Source organism: Syzygium oleosum, unplaced genomic scaffold (assembly GCF_021117445.2).
Source record: "Syzygium oleosum isolate NSW1041296 unplaced genomic scaffold, Sole_v2.1 Sole_v2.27, whole genome shotgun sequence".
Taxonomy (NCBI): Eukaryota; Viridiplantae; Streptophyta; class Magnoliopsida; order Myrtales; family Myrtaceae; genus Syzygium; species Syzygium oleosum.
In genome coordinates, this window is record NW_026607511.1 from 2,710,271 (window position 1) to 2,730,530 (window position 20,260).

Consider the following 20,260-nt stretch of genomic DNA (forward strand, 5'->3'; position numbering starts at 1 on the left):
TGTTCGGATTAGATTTAGGATCGTTCGAAATTCGTACAATGGTCAAGCAGAATCACCCGCAATCCAATTATATAACATAAGTGAATCATTCCACAACCATCCTTAGATTGGCCGATAATGGCCCAAAATATTCCCTCGTCAATCCTTATGGTCGAAGTACAAATCCATGGTCAAGTTCTTAGGTCCACGTACCTAATTCCTAACTAGCATTTTCCTATGGGTTAATCTACGCGAGAGTGATCAATTTCGAGTGAGATTTAATTGAAAATGCATCGAAGATATATTCATTTCATAAATCCCAAAAAATGGGTCGAAATTCAGAATGTCACAGGAAATTTGGTTATAAAAAAAAATTAGGGCCATTTAAAAAGAAACTTATTGATGAGATTAAATTTGAGAACTTCCCGAACATAAGAAGAAATTCTCGCAATGGATGGCAACTTATCATCACCTTTTTACTATATGATACATGTCATTAAATGATAAGGATATTGTTTCTTTTGTACATACCTTTCTAGTCATCAACTCATTTAACAACTTGAATGTATCTCTGAGTATATAAAGGTGCTGCATTGGTTCATCTCAACACATCACTGCATTAAGTCATAAAGCTGTTAAGACTCGTTGAGAGAGAAAGAGAGAGGCTAAAAACTATTTACGCGGGAATAGCCATGGTTGTAATAGCATCCAACAAAATGGGGTCAATGATGCTCGTGGCGGCTCTAATACTGTGGTCGTCCATCGGTGCCGATGCTAACGCGCACATACTCTCGTGGCACAAGTGGAAGTGTATATTGAAATGTTTTTTTTTTAATCAACCAGCTAGTTGCTTTCACAATTGCAATGGGAATAATCTAGGAGAGTCCTTGACATTCGCAGCATTAGAGCATTGCGATGTTGGTTGTTTCTTGTCTACTTGCCTTGACTACCATCCAGGTAATAATAACCTTCACATCGAGATTGAAGATATAACTTAGCTTTTTATGAGATCCATAAAATCAAGAAAGTCATTGGATAATCTTGTTTTCTTTATCAATGTTTCGTTGATATATTTGAATTATGAGAGGATGGTTGCATACTAAATCGTTTTATTTCCTTACATTTCGATATATATGATCTTGTTAAAATCAATAATTTCAATTTTGATGTGAGTGACTTTTTTAATCCCTTGTTTCATATTTGAACTCATGTAGACACTAAGAAAGTTGGAGTGGACGTGAACAAGGTTGGAGCTTGTGCAGATTCATGCTCTCAGAGTTGCCAAAAGACTTATTCCTTGCACTAAAGTCATTCAACTATGTAATGCTTTTGTGGTTTCATTGCTCAACTAATAAAAAGTGCATTTTTTATTTTCTGCTTGACCATGAGTAAAGTACATTTCTATGAAATTTCAATTGTGATAAAATGAGTCTACTCTCTGTTATCCTGAATTAGATTATGAGATATAAATACAAAAGAAAAGGTAACCTCTACAAGATATCGAAGTTGGCTTTGTCATGCCTCTTCAAATTCATTTCAACTATATTCATGCAATCAATGTTTGACAAAGTGCATAAGATTGTCAATCTCCAGCAAGACATGACATGAGAGCATGACTTGGTGGTGATGCCAACTAGACGAATGAAATGATATGTATGAGCACATGTTAAGCCAAAAAAAAAGTATCATATATATCATTCACCAAAAGTTCTCTTTGTGAAATACGTTTGGATGGCAAATTGAAATAAGACAGGACATTAAATATTTTATCGTCACCCATTTAAATACAACGTAAAATCAGGAAAAAAAGTCTCTCCTCATGAAGCTGATGTTCCCCATTCTATTAAACAAAGGATGCACTTTCGCTAGCTTTTTGACGAGTCATAATATCATGTTGTCTTCATTGAAGCTAACTAACCATTTAATGACATAAAAACAACTATGAATATTTGACTCTGCATGCACATAAGCTACATATGTTTCTTTCCTACTTTGAAAACACCCACCGGAACACAAGATTAATGAGACTACACAAAGAGAAGTGAGCAACCACGTGAAGATCAAAGCATTGAAGAGAGACGTGGCGATAATGTTAATTGCAGGGCTAATATGTAGTGTAATCCTTGTCGAGGCATCCATGGAATGTAATAAAAGGTGTGCTTGTGCTTGTGCGATTACCATTTTGCCATGGATTTGTTACAACCTTGGTGTGCGAGGTTGTTATGATGGCAAATCATTTGTCCAAATAGTGCTTGAGCAATGCAATCTTGGTTGTGTGGTGTCTAAGTGCTTTGATTGCCATTTACATATAATTTCTACCAGATCATCACATCTAAATCTTCGCTCAAAGTTAACATAGGTAACACTTAATTTTCAATTTGTTACATTCTGGGTTTAACTCACTCAAAATATTATTCACTTTGACTTATCTCATATTGAGTCTCATGGTTTTGTCATTTGACATCCCAGGAGACACTTTCCCATGAGTTGCTCATCTTGGTAGTGCTCCTACCTGAGCATGCTTAGCTTTGGATTGCGGTTACGTCAAAAGGCATATCAATGAGTTAATTGCGGTTTTCACATGTTTATCCCAAACACGCTATCTCCGTTTGCTGTGCAATTCGATTCATTCTTTGTCCATTTGCCATCCTAGAAGTCTACCGATAACTGCTTCAGAGATCACTGGCTTGAAGTGAGATAAAGACAAAAATTCAACAGAAGAAAGAAAACACAGACTAGTCAATGGGACGAGCAGGAGCGAATAAATCATCAGTACTGACCCTTGACGTGCCTTGCGTAGACTCGCCAACAGGTTACGATGGTAGGTTCGTCAAGGCTAGAGGTAAACATTGATTCTCTTACCATACAAGTTCTATTCGATCTTGAGTGGAAGATTTTATGTTCTCCCTTTTTTTTTGCCCGGGACCATTTGGATGTTATTATTAATTCCTTGACTTGTACCTTGGAAAATGTATCAGGTCTACAAAATAGCATAACATCAAGGACCAAATCTTCTAACTAACTTGCAGACTGTGCCAAAATGTTTGAGAGCAATTAACTGGCTGTGCAAATACTTAGGTCATGTCAGACACCTGCAAATGGTAATTATTTGATGACTCAGACATTGTACACTTAACACCATATCATATAAAGACATGCATTTTCTGTATTGCAAAATAACCATCAACAATAGAAGAGAGTTTGCTATGGTTTTTTATATTAAGCCCAGCTCCCTACGGAGTACAACGCAAAACTTTAATGTGGAACATCATTTAAACAGTTGACAAAGGCGTAGTCAGAAAATTCTCACGCTTGCAATAAGCTTAGTCTACACTGTTGTCGATCAACACAACTTTACTTGCTTATCCGACAGAAACAGAAAGAGTCGATGCGTCAAAGCATGAGATTGGACTTCTTGTTACCCTAGCACATTACACTGCTCGTGAGGCCTACTTTGTTCTCACACTGTTCAATGAAACAGAGCTCCTCCATCTTAAAAGAAATGGTTTTTCCTTTGTGCTTTTCTATGTTCATGCTTTGTGCTTCTTTATATTCATGCACATACTTTCGTTGTATGCAAGATTTCATCCTATGGCTGTGCCCATTTTATCTGATACTATAAAACCACAGTCTCATATGGAAGAGACGTATGCTTTGCTGCAATGAAAGCTTAAATACTCACCAACATTTCGAGCGATCCTCTCCCTTATCCAAAGACTAACCTGGAAACCAAACTGGGATTGCTGCTTATGGGATGGCGTAGAGTGTGACGAGAACACTGACCATGCAGCTGTTCTTGACCTGGGAAGTAGTCTTATCTATGGGCAAAAGAACACTACAAGTGCCATAACTTGTGTACAGCGCTCACTTTAGTGCCATAACTTTTTTTTGGATCACTTTAGTGCTAAAATTTTTGAAAAATGATCACTTAAGTGCTAAAACTTTTGAAAAACGATCACTTAAGTGCCAACTCCGGTGCCGTACACAATTTTTCACCGGAAATTTGACGTGGCATTTTTTTTATTAATTTCTGAAGCTGACGTGGCTCGCCGGAGTATCGCCGGAGATTGGCACTTAAGTGATCGTTTTTCAAAAATTTTAGCACTTAAATGTTCGTTTTTCAAAAATTTTAGCACTTAAGTGATCGTTTTTCAAAAATTTTAGCACTAAAGTGATCCAAAAAAAAGTTATGACACTTAAGTGATCGTTTTTCCTCTGACTTGGCACCAAAGTGATCCGAAAAAAAGTTATGGCACCAAAGTGAGCGCCGTACACAAGTTATGGCACTTATAGTGTCCTTTTGCCCTTATCTATGGTTCTATCGACAACAATAGCCTCTTCTATCTCTTTCATCGTAAAAAGCTCAATCTTGGAGATAATCACTTCAACCACTCTCCCACACCATCCCGGATTGGGGTACTTTCAAGATTGACTTATCGCAATCTCTTCGCTGCTATTTTTCTTGGCCAAGTTCCATCGGAAATCTTCAAGCTAAGAAGGTTGATTTACCTTAATTTGTGTGGTAATAGGGATCCTGATACTTTTTGACATTCTATGGGAAATGGACTCTCTGGATCTTAGAAGCCTTGTTCCAAATTTAACCAAACTGGAAGAACTGGCACAAAAGGGAGCAAAATATGGTTGGACAATTTCATTAAAAAAAAAACTTTTTGCAGGTTAATCAGGAAAACGTCGACCATCAAAGGAAGACTTCTTTAAAATTTTTCATTTTCAATTGGGAAATCTGTCACGAAACTATGAAAAGACTATCTAAAATTGGGAAAAAAGGAGAAGAATAATCCAGTTCGAAGCAAGACTTTCGAGTACGTCATTAGAATTTAGTTCTACATTCTTTATCCTCCATCAAATATCCCGAGCGTGTTTCTCATTAATGATCTTTCTATTCATGCTCCTAGAGACTATGTTTAACTCGATGTCACAACGAATGATTCAAAATATCGAAGTTGGCTTCAACATCATTTGATAACGTGACAAAACAATGTGATATGACAGAGTAATGTCCTTTGGCTCCGAGTCTTCACCTTCGCTTCTCTCTCTGACATCTCCAACTTGATCCAAGATTCACTCTCTCCAAGCCTCTCTATCAATCGAATCTTCTGCTTCTACTACTCCTGAGCAATCAACATGATGCATTAGGTCTGTTGCTGGAAGCAATACGCAATCAAGCGTCAAAAGCAATTACCAAATCCCATAGCAGGATTTTGCAATATGCATTGACAACAAACCGGGATCCACTGCGCACGAAAACAGAACAATGAGTTCGAAAATGTAAACAGAAAGAACCTTCTTCCTGGATTGTTCAGCTTCTAACCTGCATAAAACTGCAGCTTTGATAACGTGATTGCAAAACCTCTCGGTTGCCTGCGCATAAAATAGTTAAGAAGCCTCGTCTCTTCGAGTTTCCCCACAAATTAACAGTGCAGTGACCGAGTCGTTTCAAACTTTGGGCTTTGTCGACGGAAGAAGCTTCAAATCGGAACTCCAATCTGTGGCAGACCCTTTCGACTCAAAAGGGAAGCCTCATCTCATGATTTTGCTCATGCTTTTGCGCAAGAGAGAGAAGGTTTTCCTGGCACTCCCTCCATTAACTTGTGGAAAGAATTGGACAGTGGGGGGCAGAAGTAGAATAGGCGGCATTCATAGGCTTGAGGCACAAACTAAGTTTTCTCTGCAACAGACCCAAACCCCACGAACAACAATCAAAATCACTATCTCTGTCTCATTTTCTCACCAACAGACCAAAACCAACGAACAGAGTGATTTGCACAACTTCATTTTCTTCTCCGACCGACGGCAAGCCACACCAGGTCTGAGTTCTCCTGGGGGTGGGCTGTTGCCCACGGTGGTAGCGACGACATGACCACAGCGAGCCCCTCTGTCTTTGTGGGCAGAGGGCACGATGGCAGGGGTGCGATGGGGGACGTAGGCATGGGGGAGAGTGGTCGAGGCGGAGGGGCGATGGGCAGAGAGAACAAGGTTTTCCGGGTCGGGTTTTGGGTACTTTGAGGAAATTTCACAAGAAATGAGGGCGTTCTAGTAATTTCATTCAATGGCCTTTTGATTGGTCACAGAAATATACGGTACTATCTTGTAGTTTAGAATCTGAAATCTTATTAGTCACTGTATCAAAATGGCGAAACTGCACAATCACAAACGATGAGGCCGCCCTCACTTTGTTAGACACGTCGTCCGCCTGCCCGTCCTCTATTCACTAATAAGTCCATATCGACATAGTTTCCTGGTTTGATTTACCTCTTAAAATCTAATCCGACGATATGAAGTAGATTGTCCAATATCTCCCTCAAAATGGTTTTGGATTTCGATTTTATGATTTGTCTTAGCATTTGGTTTTCCATGTAAATATCTTGGTTTGGTGCTCAATATATAAACAAATTCAGATTAAAAAGGCACCGCAGATACATGAGATTTAATCTGTCCAGTTTGATTTGGGGAAGCCAAAACCATACTGTGGACAACCTTAATAGCTACTCTTTTCATATGGACCCCTAAATGCGGCAACGTCTCATCTCATCTAGCTTATGCATATAATTGAAGTGCATCGGAGTCAGAAACAGAATAAGAAAGGATGGAGTGCCTGGAAAGCCCGAAGGCGAGGACTAGAGGGAGAACATGGAACTAGAGGAAAATGCTATAGCACATGCCTTTAGTTTATATTGGTAGAATATTGCTCTCCATTGTCATATTAGATTCTAATATTTAGTGGAGAAGGATTCTCCAAAAACAATTTTGATCAACATTTGCATTTGATTAATCGTTCATCCTTTCACTCGGATAGCAATCAAAGCCGCTTATAAAGGACATTGTATAAACCGTTACTGTATATGTAATTCATATAAAAAAAAACATTTTGTAGTAGCCATATTAATTCATATTGCTGGCGCTGAGGTGAAATATTTTACAAATTTTAAAAAACAAATTGACTTTTAATATGTTTTTCTTTTTTTTTTTCCCTTTCATTTTGGCCCGATCACTGGGCAAGGGCCAGCAAGCCCTTGCCAATCGCTAGCGAGGGTCACTGCCCTCACCAGATCTGAGCAAGGGCCGCCTCACTCGAGCCCGGCGAGGCCGCAAAGGCATTGGGCTAGGCCATTGCGGCCTTACTAACCGCGGGTGAGGATCGCGACCTCACCAACAGCCGATGAGGATTACCAACTGTCACGTCCCGAACCCCAACGGGCTCGCGACACCCCTACGACGGTCATATTGAACGCGACGCCCCAGGACGCGTCACCGACCCAAACGAAACACTCAACGACATACGCAAGCGAAAGCGGAATACGAACATCCTAGACAATAAACGATACCATAGGGGTAGTAAGGAAAGCATTTGCACATAACAACGATTGCGTTTAATGCACTTGATATAAGCTTACAACATTTACAAATACACCACCAACATGCTAAGCCATTAACATAATACCGACGTTCATAAAAAGGGCGGTGGTTGAGTAGCCTAACTTCACTATACAAAGGGGACTCCTCAAAAGGGTTACTACACTCAAGCTAGTCCTCGCCATACCCCGGCAGCAACACCAGTCCAACCATGCAGTCGTCCTCCTCGGACTCCACATGATCCAATGCATAGGGACCCCGAAACGTCGAGACGACACGATCAAAGTCGGGGATCTGAAATGGTTTATATTACAACAATGAAAATAAATCTCAATAAGCAAACAACCTAAAACCCACATAGGCCAATGCGTACCCTAGACAAGTCTAACTACACAATACAACATTCAACATGCCGAAATCAAACTGACGGCCTTACCTCGTCTTAAATCATGCATAGCCCTTGCATATTAGTCAATTCACTATAATGTAATAACATCTCAAGAACATATCACATTCAACCGAGCACCATACACATGCACATTCGTCCAATTCAACCAAGCACATTTCACATACGCATCCATCCAACTATCTACGACCCGCGTAAACACGCCTTAGATCCATGCCACACCCCGCGTAAACACGCCTCAGGTTGGCAGCCCTCCAATCAATCCGGGTTTCGTCCCACATAAACATGCCGTAGGATATTTCTCACGATCCGCGTCAACGCGCCTCAGGTCCTTTCTCACAACCCGCATCAACACGCCTCAAGTTGACTGCTCTCCGATCAATCCGGGCTTTCAGACAATCACATACGTCATACAATTCAATCGAACCAAGTGCCAGTTACACGTCAAGCTAGCACAAGCACCACATCTATCACTGCAATTCAAGCTCACATAATTTGTGTCAACCCGACCACAAATGACCAACGCGAACCACTGCCAATCGAGCATTGAATCACACACGAACAACCAATACTCTTGACATAGATTCCACCATCAAACAAGCCATAAGTTCAGCCACAATTTCAGCCATAACCCATCACAAAATCAGCCACACTTAGCACATCAAACAACCGAGATTCTAACAATTAAAGTCACAAATGCACACTCACAATCGGTCATCTCAAGGCAACAACAACCAGCCATAGAAACACCGAATATTATACACCAATCGAGTGTCAAATCAACTTACTAATCCAACAATAATTCACCACGACACAACTCGCCACTCCGACACATTCTAATCCGCATTTCATTCAATAACCCAACCAACGTCACTTCTTCATCCCGCTACAATCCAGCCATCAAAACAACAAGCAACATATGCAATTCGGGCACCAAATCAGCCTGCACATCCAGCAACGCTCGACCGAAACATAGCTCGCCATTCCAACACGATTTAACACACATTTCGCTCGATAACCCAACCGATGTCACTCCATCAAACCAGCCATTGAGGCCCGCCATAATCCATCACCAAATCAGCCATAAACAATTCAAAATCCAGCCATAATCAGTCCGCAAATCTAGCAACCCAATCAGTCTTTAAACAGCCCTCAATCCACACTAATTGGTCCCTAAACAAGGCTACTAGTACCCAATGTCCTAGACAAAGTTTAGGGAGTTGCTTACCTCAAACCAAAGCAAGAAAACGGGGCAAGGGTAGCAGCTAGGGGGCCGGAACAGTAGCGGCAGCAGCCTCAGCATAGCCGCAACTCCGGCAGACGCGTGGCGGCTCACGGCGGCGACGGACGAGCGGCTGCTACGCGGAAGAGGAGGCAGACAGGGGCTGAAGCAGGGGCGATGAGCAACAATGGCGGCCTCAACGGCGTCTGGACGACCGGATGGCGGTGGCGGAAGAAAGCCAAGCACGGCCGCATGCGAAGAGGCAGCTAGGACCGAACAGGGGAGAGAGAACCGGGGGGGGGGGGGCCGATGGCGAACGGCCAGGGCAGCAGCGTCGGTCGACGGTCTCCGTCCCTAGACGGGCGGTCGGACCGGCGAACACGGCGGCTGGCGAGCGCGGCGGCGGCTGGTGGTGGCCGACCGTGCTTGGCCACGCGAGCACAAAGGGGGAAAGGAGGAGAGAGAAGCAGCTTGGGGGGGCGTGAACGGCGAGCGGCCGGTAGCTGGGCGGACGACCGGTGAGCGGCAGCTCCGACGACTGCTGGACGGGCGGCTACGGCGACCTCGGCTGGAGGGCGCGTGGCTGCTCACGCGAAGAAGAAGGAAGAAAGGAAGGAATCGGCCGGACCAGGGGAGGAGAGGTCACGGCGGTGGGTGAAACGGCGGAGCAGCAGCGGCGGCGAAGGTCGCCCGTCGGCAGGACGACAACCCCACGGCATCTCCGGAGTTGGTGGCTGACGCGCGAGCAGTGAAGGGGGGAGGAGAGCAACGAGGGAGCTCGGCGGAGGGGCGAGACGGCAAGGAGGTAGCAGCGGCGGCTGGACGCACGGCGATGGGCTGGTCCGGCGCGGCTGGGCTCCTCGCGCGGCCAAGGGAGAAGGAGAGGAAGGGGGGTTCTCGGCAGAACAGGAGGAAGGGGATGATCGCGAGAGAGAGAGAAACCAATTCAAAAAGGCCAGCAACCCCACTCACTCTCATCCAAGGGCTCACATTCAACTTGGGGATCAGGACAAGATCCAAAGGCTCATATTCATTCTCACCTCTAAATAAAAGAAAAGGTTAAATGGCACAAAAAGAAATAAACCAAGAGGGGGTATACTGGTCTAATTTCGCACCCGATCCAATTTTTACTTTTCTGACAATTCGAACAATTTTCATGTTGGCCACGCTTGTCAAGACGTCGTCCGATAAATCTGTTGTGAACCTTTGAGAAATTCAATACCGAAGTCCGGATTCTAAATAACGTCCAAATCGATCGAACGCGACTTTAGTAAATCTCAAATTTAAAACAACCCGAAAATGATCAATTTGGGGCAAGATTTAACTATAGACGCATTGACGAAATACTCGTTTTATAAATCTCAAAAATGGGTCGAAATTCATAATGTCACACCAGCAACCTTGCCTGCCTAAATAAAAAGAAAATAAAGTGAAAGAAGAAACGAAAATAATAAAAGAAAAGGACAAAAAAATTATTATAAATTATCCACGTTAGCATCGGTCGTGTCACGTAAGATGGCCAGTGTCTACATCAACGACATCCGGCTAAATTGGTCTGATAGTCTCAATTGGCAAAATGTAAAAATGTTTACGATTAAATTGATCAAATTGAAAAATTTAGAATTGAATTGACACAGATATAATAGGTTTAAAAAAATTTTAATACTGTCCCGTCTACGGCACTTCCTCCGCAAATTCAGCAGCTCCATCAACAGAGCAGATTTTTCGGAAGATGCAGGGAGATGATGTGAGCATGAGCAAAGATATAAACAACACTCACATATTTGATTTTCAAACATGCCAGTTCGAGTTAATAAGCTTGGGATCCAACCACCTCAAACTTAACATAAGATGGCCCTCATCACCGCCTTGTAATTTGTGGACTGATTCAAGAGTAGTGGGAGGCTCTGGGCGTGTGGAACCACAAAAAACCAGCTCGGGGATTCCTTGGTCTGTCGGACTGTCTGGTCCTGCCTGTACTTAAAAAAACGACAACTTCAGAGACAAAGCATATTAAACGGCAAGTCAATCAGAGCAATATTATCCCCCACATCACTAATTTGACTTGCTGTGAAAAGATTTAGCATTAATTGGAAATTAACACTATCCCACACATCAATAATTTCGTCCAAAAAAAAATCAGAGTAAAAATAGAACTGCTTATGATGATGAGCAGAAAAAAAGCATATTAAACGGCAAGTCACCCCTCCCAAATTTCTATGATGATGAGCAGTCCGGACTATAGTGAGAACAAGGCACAAAATTGATTCCTCATATTTTGGCAAGGCATGTAATTCTCTCAATTTTCAAGTTCTATGATTTCTTCCCTTTTTTCATGAGGGGTTTTCTGTCCCTAAAGCGCTATTATTATTAACATGAAAAATGGAACTCCCTTTATATTTGAACACAGTGAGGTAATAATGACCATTGGACTAATGCTACAATAACAGAAATAATTGTCCAAAAAAACCTAAATCTATCGTATGGCCGCCAATTTAATACTAAACTTTTTAATTTTGCTAATTTAATTATAAACCTTTCAACGATTTTCCAATATAGTCTATCCAACCAATTTTGTTTGAAAATCACTGACTTGACAGTTCAATTGACGCTCGGCCGTCCTACATGAGACGATTGGTATTGACGTGGACGATTTTTATAAAAACTTTTGTGATTTTTTTTAAAAATTTTGTGAGGTTTTTCTCTTCTTTTCTTTTTCTTGTTTTCAATGTTCATCTTTCCGGAAGGGCCGACGAGGTGTCACGCCCCGAACCCTAACGGGCTCGCGACACCCCTCGATGGTTGATCATTGAATGCGACATCCCAGGCACGTCGCCGACCCAACCCAAACATCAGAGATTAGGCACGTGCGGAAACAAATTGAAACAACCCAGACAATTAATAATGACAAGAGTAGCAATAGCATGAAACAATAACTATAATTCCTACACTTGGCAGATACATACGACATTCACAAAAAGACAATCCCCAAGCTAGGCCACAACAACAGAACCACATTCCTCGAAAAGTACAATGATTCGCAAACTTAACTCCTCTACAAAAGGGGAACTCAAAATACCGGGTACTTGACCCGTTCTCGATCTCCGAGATACCCTTGCAGCATCTCCAATCACTCATGGTCGCGGATCTGAAATAGTTATATAATAACTGTGAGAACGAGTCTCAATAAGCAACCCCCTATACCCCACGTACGCCAATGCGTACCCAGACGAGTTCAGCATGCAATCAATCCAATCACATATATATATCGCACACAAATGGACTTACCTCGCCATCCCAATCACGTGCCAACACTGCGCATTAGTCAAATCATGATAATGCAATAATAGTAATTCAATAACATATTACAATCGCTCAAACACCAACCACACTTGCACTCAATCAATCCAATTAACTCAACCACACATTCAACCAACCAATTCAAACACACGCTCAACCAGTCAATTCAATCACACTTAAATCGCATGCATGGCCGAAATTCTTTCTCACAACCCGCGCCACTGCGCCTCAGGTCCATTCTCACTACCCGCGCCACTGCGCCTCAGGCCCATTTGGCACACTGGCCATTCATGTTTTCATACGGACCGCCGTCAACACGTCCCAAGTCCGTAGCCCTCCGATCAATCCGGGCTCAATTCTAATGACCGACGTAAACATGTCCCAATCCAACACACTTTTAACGGGCCACCGTCAACACGTCTCAAGCTCGCATCCATTTGGCACACTGGCCATTCATGCCTTCACACGGACCGCCGTCAACAAGTCCCAAGTCCGTAGCCTTCCGATCAATCCGGGCTTGTAATCGACAGGCATACACACGCCATTCAATTCAATCAATTTCACGCCAATTACACCAAGCGACCCATATTCACAATTCAATCCAATTCACGACCCGCCACACCAACCCACAAACTCGACATTCAATCGGCCACATACAAACATCCAAATCATGCATATAATTTCATCCAATTCAACTAACATAATTATATAATAATATAATTAAATAAAACCGTGCCCTAACCGTTCTAAACCTTAAACAAGTCTATAAAATACCCAAAGTACTAGGTAGGGTTTAGGAAGTCACTTACTTCAATTTGGCCCGGGAAAAATCCGCACGGGCTCAAAATGGCCCTGATGAACAGTAACGGGCGAGGGCCCGACGGGCGCGGGGCTCGGCCACGGCTCGGCACACGGCCCGGAGACTCGGCCACGGCCCGGGGCAGTCCGGCCACGGCCTGGGCACGCTCGGGTTGGCTGGGCAGCGAGCTTGGCACGGGCAAAGGCAGCGGGCAAACGGCCGGGACACGTGGGTAACGGGCTCGGCCACGGCCCGGCGAACGGCTGGGCCACGGGCGAGTGGCTAGGCAGCTCGGCCACGGCCCGGGCAACGACGGGAACGGCCTGGGCGAGCTGGTTGGCTGTCCGGCCACGATGGGGCACGCTCGGCCGGTGAGCTCAGGCACGGCTGGACACGCTCGGCCGACGAGCTGGCTAGCCGGCTGGCTGGCCGGAGAGCTGGGCTGGCCGGGACGATGGTCGGACGGCGACGGCAGCGAGCTACGGCGGGCGACGGTGACGACGAGCGGCTGCTGGTTTGGGGCAGAAGGCCACGCTCGTGGTCGGCTCGGGCGAGGACGGTCGACGGCGATGGCGGTGCTGGGCGGCCAAGGCGGCTAGTACGGCAGAGGCTAGTGGCAAAGGGAGTTGGGTGGCGGTGTTGGAAGCGGCGGCGGCCTGCGGCGGTCGAGGGGACGAGCTCACTGCTAGCGTGAACAGGGGGAAGGAGGTCAGCCAGGTCAGGGGGCCCGCTGGTCAGACGGCGCAGCAGGGCGACGCGGTGGCGACTTGCGGAGGTCAGGCGGCGGAAGACGGGCCGACGAGCGGCTGGGCAGCGCCGAACCGCGGCGGACGCGACGGCGACCTGCTGCTGTGCGCGACGCGAAGGAGAAGAGCAGCCGAATCGGGGGAAGGTGGCCGGACCCACGACGCGGCGGCTGGGCGAGCGATGGCTCAAGGCGGACGGCGGGCGATGGCTGGGCTGGTCCCGGCGAGCAGCAAGCAGGAGGCCAGAGCAGTCGCGGCTGGAAGAGAAGACCAGCGAAGAAGAAGAAGAAGAGAGGAAGAAAAAGAAAAGAAGAAGGAAAAAGAAAGAAAGAAAAGGAAGAGAGAGAGGAGTGGATGGGTCTGAAAGGGGGGGGGGGGAACAGACGTGCGCAGGGGGAAAAGGTGACCGGAGAGAGAGAGAGCCAAAAGTCAAATACAATAATCGCGATCCAACGGCCCACGTTCGAACTTGAAAACGATCTAACGGTCCACAAAAACCGTAATTAATAAATAGGAAAAAGGGTCAAAAGAAAATAACTCAAAACACATTACGAGAGAGGTCTACTAGTCTAAATCCGCACCCGGTCAAAAATCCACTTTTCACATATCCCGGGCAATCTCGAGGCTGGCCATAATAATATCGACACCGTCCAATTAAATTCGTCTCGGAACTCCGAGAAATTCCACACCAAAGTTTAGGCTTTAAATAACAGTCAAATTCGATCGAGTGCGATTCTAGCGAAATCTCTAATTTAAAAATAATAACCGAGAGTGATGAGTTCCCAGGCGAGATTTTACTATAAGCATACTGACGAATTACACGTTTTATAAATCCCAAAAATGGGTCGAAAATCGGAATGTCACACGAGGGTTGCTAAGGCCTCGGTGATGGTTGGCAAGGGTTGCCGGTAGGGCCTGCACGCCCTTTTAAGTGAAGGTGTGCCCTCACTTGTGGCAGGCAACCCCCGCTGGACCTTTCAGGAAGATGAACAGTGAGAAAAAGAAAAAGAAAAGAAAAAATTATAAAGTTTCTTAAAACAACATCATTTTGAGTTTAAACCATCCACGTTAGCCTTTGGTCATGCCACGTAGAATAACCGACGCCAACTAAGCTGCCAAATCAATGATTTCCTACCTAAATTGATTGAATAGACTACACTGAAAAATTGTCAAAATGTTTGGAAATAAATTGGTAAAATTAAAAAATTTACCAATTAGCAGGATATCAACTTTGCATGGTAGAGTATTCCCATTTCTTACTGCATTACTCTACATTTATATACTAGTGACATTTTTATTTAGGAATAGCATATTCGCGCAAAAAAAAAAGATAGTCCAGGTTACGAATTTCATCCAAACTGGCACAACATACGACCCGACTAACGATTATTTGTGACGAATAAGATAATCTGTAAGCCCGATCCAAGTTTTTCACTAGACCCAAGAGTCCGAGACCGAGCCCGGTCTACAGTACATACCAGTTTCGGCCCCTTCCTCTCTCTCCCTCGTGTTGGCCGAAAATGGCATGAACATTTGCCACGTGAGGATTAATTGAACAAGGAAACGAACAACACCAAGAATGAAATTCAACCAAACAATCTCGGCCGGTGCCAAATAGAGAAACAAGAGGTTGGGCTGAAATGGGAAGAAAATGAAAAGGAAAGAGAATGGAAGAAAAGAGGAAAGAAATGCGAGGAAGATTTTCGGCCAAGTGATGAGGGATCAATCTCAGTTGAATTCACAGGCGTGATTCATGGCTGAAAGGTCGAAACAAAAAAAGAATGTTGTCTACAAAATTAAGGGGGTCTCAGCTGCAAGGGGACCGATCGAACAGATTCTCAGCATAGAGCATATTGGCATAGAGCTCATACTGAGCAGTCATTCTGAACCCCCACTTGTCTTTCAGCTGCCTACAGAGGTTGAGATCCATGTTCGAGACCAGCAATCCATCTCTGTGACCGGATAGTGCCGGCGTGCACGAAGCATCTGGAGCTGAAAAGTGGCTGGATCCACAGAAGTGCCCGAAATCCTTGAGCTCTGGCTTCTCGTCACCTGATGCGAACGGAAAGGGATATGATTCTATTTCTACCTGATTGATCGATCCAACAAAATGACTGTCGGCAATGGCAGCATTTCGGGCATATAAATTGAATTTACATGAATACATTTAACTGGGGCAATAATCTAGCGAGAAAGCACAGTGACCAAGATAAATTCATAGCACAAGTTCGATAAACCAAGCAGTTGTAGGAAGAACTGTAAAGTTTTGAATAAGCCCAACTCTGACAATTCGCAGTTCTCTAAATATCTCCTTGTCTTCCGTAAAGCAAAATGCCTGAAAGAAAATCAGAATAAGTTGATGAAAAAATTCATCAACTTATTCTAAAAAAAGAGAGTAAAAGATGCTGCCAAGAAATGTCGGAAGCAAGGTAATGGTTCAAAAATAAAAGTTAGCAACTAACAAATTGCGACTACCACACTTCCTAGCTTCCATGATTGTAAGTTTAATCAACTAGAATAATTTGCCTACCTCATACTTTGAACGTTCTCTATTCCGTTGGTTCACCAACTCCATAAAATTCTAACATGGTAAAAGACTATCTAAATCAGATTTTCTCGCACCTTCAATCTCATGGAAAAACTCAGAACCAAGTCACCATGCTAAAACAGATTTCCGCAATTAGGACTACATGTATAAATCCAGTAACATGATTTTATTTGATCCATACTCTTTTATCTATCACTGAAGTGAAAGACTGCTGAGTTATAAATAGAAACTCCCTATGCCTTCGCAAAGCGAACAAGGAGCACACATTGGAAGATCTTTTCTCAGGTTCCTCAGAGAACTGCCAAACATTTGTTGGCTCTCCCCCACCCCCCCAAACTTATGCTGTCATGCCCCGAACCCCAACAGGCTCGCGACACCCCTTCGACAGTCGTAATGAACGCGACGTCCCAGGACGTGTCGCCGACCCAAACGAAACACCCACCAATATACACAAGCGGAAGCGAAATAAACAACCCAGACAACTAACATGATGACAAAAGGATAGCACGAAACCATAATTGCATAACGTCATAAAGCAGTCATTATTACAAAACGATAACCCAGGCTACCAATTCCAAACCACAATTTTTAAAAGGGGGCGGTGGTTGATAAGCTTATCTCCTCTACAAAAAGGTACTCAAAAGACAGGATAATTTGATCTATCCTTCAATCCCTGTGGTACTCTGGCGGCATCTCCGAATCGATCACGGTCGCGGATCTGAAAATGGTTTGCATTACAGCAATGAGATTACATCTCAATAAGCAGACACCCTATACCCCACATAGGCCAATGCGTACCCAGACGAGTTCAGCATGCAATCAATCCAATCACATATATATATATATATATATATATATATATATATATATATATATAAAGCACAAATGGACTTACCTCGCCATCCCAATCACGTGCCAACACTGCGCGTTAGTCAAATCCTGATAATTGGATAATATCCTGAGAATACATCACAATCACTCGAACGTCATACATACGTACATTCACCCAATTCAATCAAACACATTACACATGCTCATTCATCCAACTTTCTCACGACCCGGGTCAATACCCCACAGGTCAGCCCTCCGATCAATCCGGGCTCGTCCCGCGTCAACACGCCTCAGGACCCACTATCTTTCCCCAGACCACCGTCAACACGTCTCAAGTCCGTTCTCACAGGCACACATGCCACACAATTCAATCGATTTCCAAAGACCGCCGTCAACACGTCCCAGGTCTAACTTTCCTTCCACGGACCACCGTCAACACGTCTCAAGTCCGTTAACTTTCATTCTACGGACCACCGTCAACACGTCTCAAGTCCGTTCTTACAAGTACACTTGCCACACAAATCAATTCACCATTCTCACACGTCATACTAACCAAATTCCAATCACGAGTTCAACAAACAAGCCCACCAATCCGATATTCAAGTCAGCCACATTTAAACGTCAATATCACTCACAATCGCCACGATACACAAGCCATCAAACCCATCTCAATCAGCCACTAATTATGCCACAATATCATCACAATTTAATCTACCAACGAACCACATTCAAATCTCAATTCTATCCCAAGCTTAGCCACTAAACCGGTACTAATCGACCCCTAAACAAGTCTAAAAATACCCAAAGTACTAGGTAGAGTTTAGAGAGTCACTTACCTAAGTTTGGCCCGGGAAAAATCCACACGTGCTCAAAATGGCTCGGGTGAACAGTGCTGGGATGGGCACGGGCGAGGGCGCAATGGGCGCGGAGCTCGGCCACGGCTCGGCACAAGGCCTGGCGACTCAGCGCGGCGCTCGGCCACAACGGGGCACACGACCCGGCGACTCAGCCACGGGCAAGGGCACGCTCGGCACAGCTGGGGCGACTTGGCACTGCCCGAGCACGGCTCGGGCTGCTCGGCCACGGCTCGGGCACGGCCCGAGCACGGCCTGGCTGGCGGCTGAGCCGGGCTGGCCTACGCTGGCCGGGACGCGAGCGGCGGCGGCAACGGGAGGACGGCGTGCAACGGCGAGCTGGTCTCGGCGGCTGGGCGAATGGCGACGCGACGGGGACGATGGGCGAGCAGGCGACGGCGACTGGCGGACGATGGAGGTCGGACGGCGAGCTGGGTTGGCGAGGGGTGGTCGGGCGGAGGCGACGACGCACGGCGGCGATGGGCTGCCGCACGCACGCGAAGGAGAGGGAGAAAGGCAGTCGGCCTAGGGGGCACGGTGACGGACGAACGGCACGGCGCGGCGGTCGAGCTGTCTGGCGACGGCGACGACGCGCGGCGGTGGGCGGCGTCGAGCGGGCAACCTCGCGGTGGGCGGTGACGGCGAGCTGGCCGAGCGAGCAGAAGGAGAAGAAGAACCAACGGCAGCAGCTGGACCATCTTAACACTATTATGGCAGGCTTTGAGATCCTACCGAGCACGACATTTCTCAGCTTGGGTCGCGCCAATATTGGTGGAAGATTTGCAGATGCTTTATTGAACGTTCGGTGGCTTCACTAGCAAGGGTGCCCTCCAGATTTTGAAGCAATCAGCATTCATTTGGGGAACCTAGTTATTCTTGATCTTTCATGGAGTAAGGTTACAGAATCCTGGGGAGGTTGGAAAGGAATTAAGGTGGGTTTATAGCTCATTTGTTTTTTTGTTTGTGTTGGCCCTTAAGTAAATTGAGAGTTCTATGCCATCTGAATATTTTGTGTTGTTTTGCAGATGGAGCGTTTGAAAGGCATGAATCTTACAGGTTGTGTGGACTTATTAGTTAGCCCCAGCTTCTCTTGTTACCCAAAATTGGAGATACTGATCATGGAGCGATGTTCTCGATTGGTTCATTTGGATCCTTCGATTAATGATATGAAGCTCTTGGTTTCCCTGAATTTGAGGTTTTGCTCCGAACTTAACATGTTGCCATTGGAAATGGATGGGATGAATGCTTTGAGAGATCTCCTGATTGATGGCACTTCCATTCGAGAACTTCCTGGTGCAGGAGTTTGGAGGGAGTCATTCCTAGTGACATTTCGAATGGAAGTGCCATCAATCAGGAGATCTCTCAAAGCATTCATCCCATCCATTTCCACTGGCAACATGTTAAGTTCGGAGCAAAACCTCAAATTCAGGGAAACCAAGAGCTTCATATCATTAATTGAAGGATCCAAATGAACCAATCGAGAACATCGCTCCATGATCAGTATTCCCAAATTTGGGTAACAAGAGAAGCTGGGGCTAACTAATAAGTTCACACAACCTGTAAGATTCATGACTTTCAAACGCTCCATCTGCAAAACAACACAAAATGTTCAGATGGCATAGAACTCTCAATTTACTTAAGGGCCAACACAAACACAAAAACAAATGAGCTATAAACCCACCTTAATTCCTTTCCAACCTCTCCAGGATTCTGTAACCTTACTCCACGAAAGATCAAGAATAACTAGGTTCCCCAAATGAATGCTGATTGCTTCAAAATCTGGAGGGCACCCTTGCCAGTGAAGCCACCGAACGTTCAATAAGGCATCTGCAAATCTTCCACCAATATTGGCGCGACCCAAGCTGAGAAATGTCGTGCTCGGTAGGATCTCAAAGCCTACCATAATAGTGTTAAGGTGGTCTGTTCCCTGCACGATGGACCACAAAAGTCAAGTAGAGCAGAAGGAGAAGAAGAACCAACGGCAGCAGCTGGACCAGACTCGCGGCGGCGAGTGACTAGCTTGCGGGCGACGATGGCGCATGGTGGCTGGACGGCAGCGACGGTGGCGAGCGGCGGGCTGGGCTGGTGGGCGGTGGCTGGCTAGCGAGCGGGGGTCGGGCGGAGGAAGAAGCAGGACCAGAGGTGTGGCGTCGGGAGGGAAAGGAAGGTGGAAAAGAAGAGAGGGAGAAAGAGAGAAGGAA

At 45.2% G+C, this 20,260-nt stretch overlaps 1 protein-coding gene across 1 annotated transcript; it reads right to left on the reverse strand.

The window, feature by feature from the left end:
- Nucleotides 1-19,347: 19,347 nt before the first annotated feature.
- On the reverse strand, nt 19,348-20,006 carry LOC130135057 (disease resistance protein RPV1-like; the record flags this gene model as incomplete). The annotated part of the gene is made up of 2 exons (XM_056303302.1): nt 19,741-20,006; nt 19,348-19,647 (listed from the first exon to the last, which is right to left on the reverse strand). Coding segments are annotated over exons 1-2 (522 nt in total), but the record flags the coding sequence as incomplete, so codon positions are not given.
- Between the last annotated feature and the right edge of the window lie 254 nt (nt 20,007-20,260).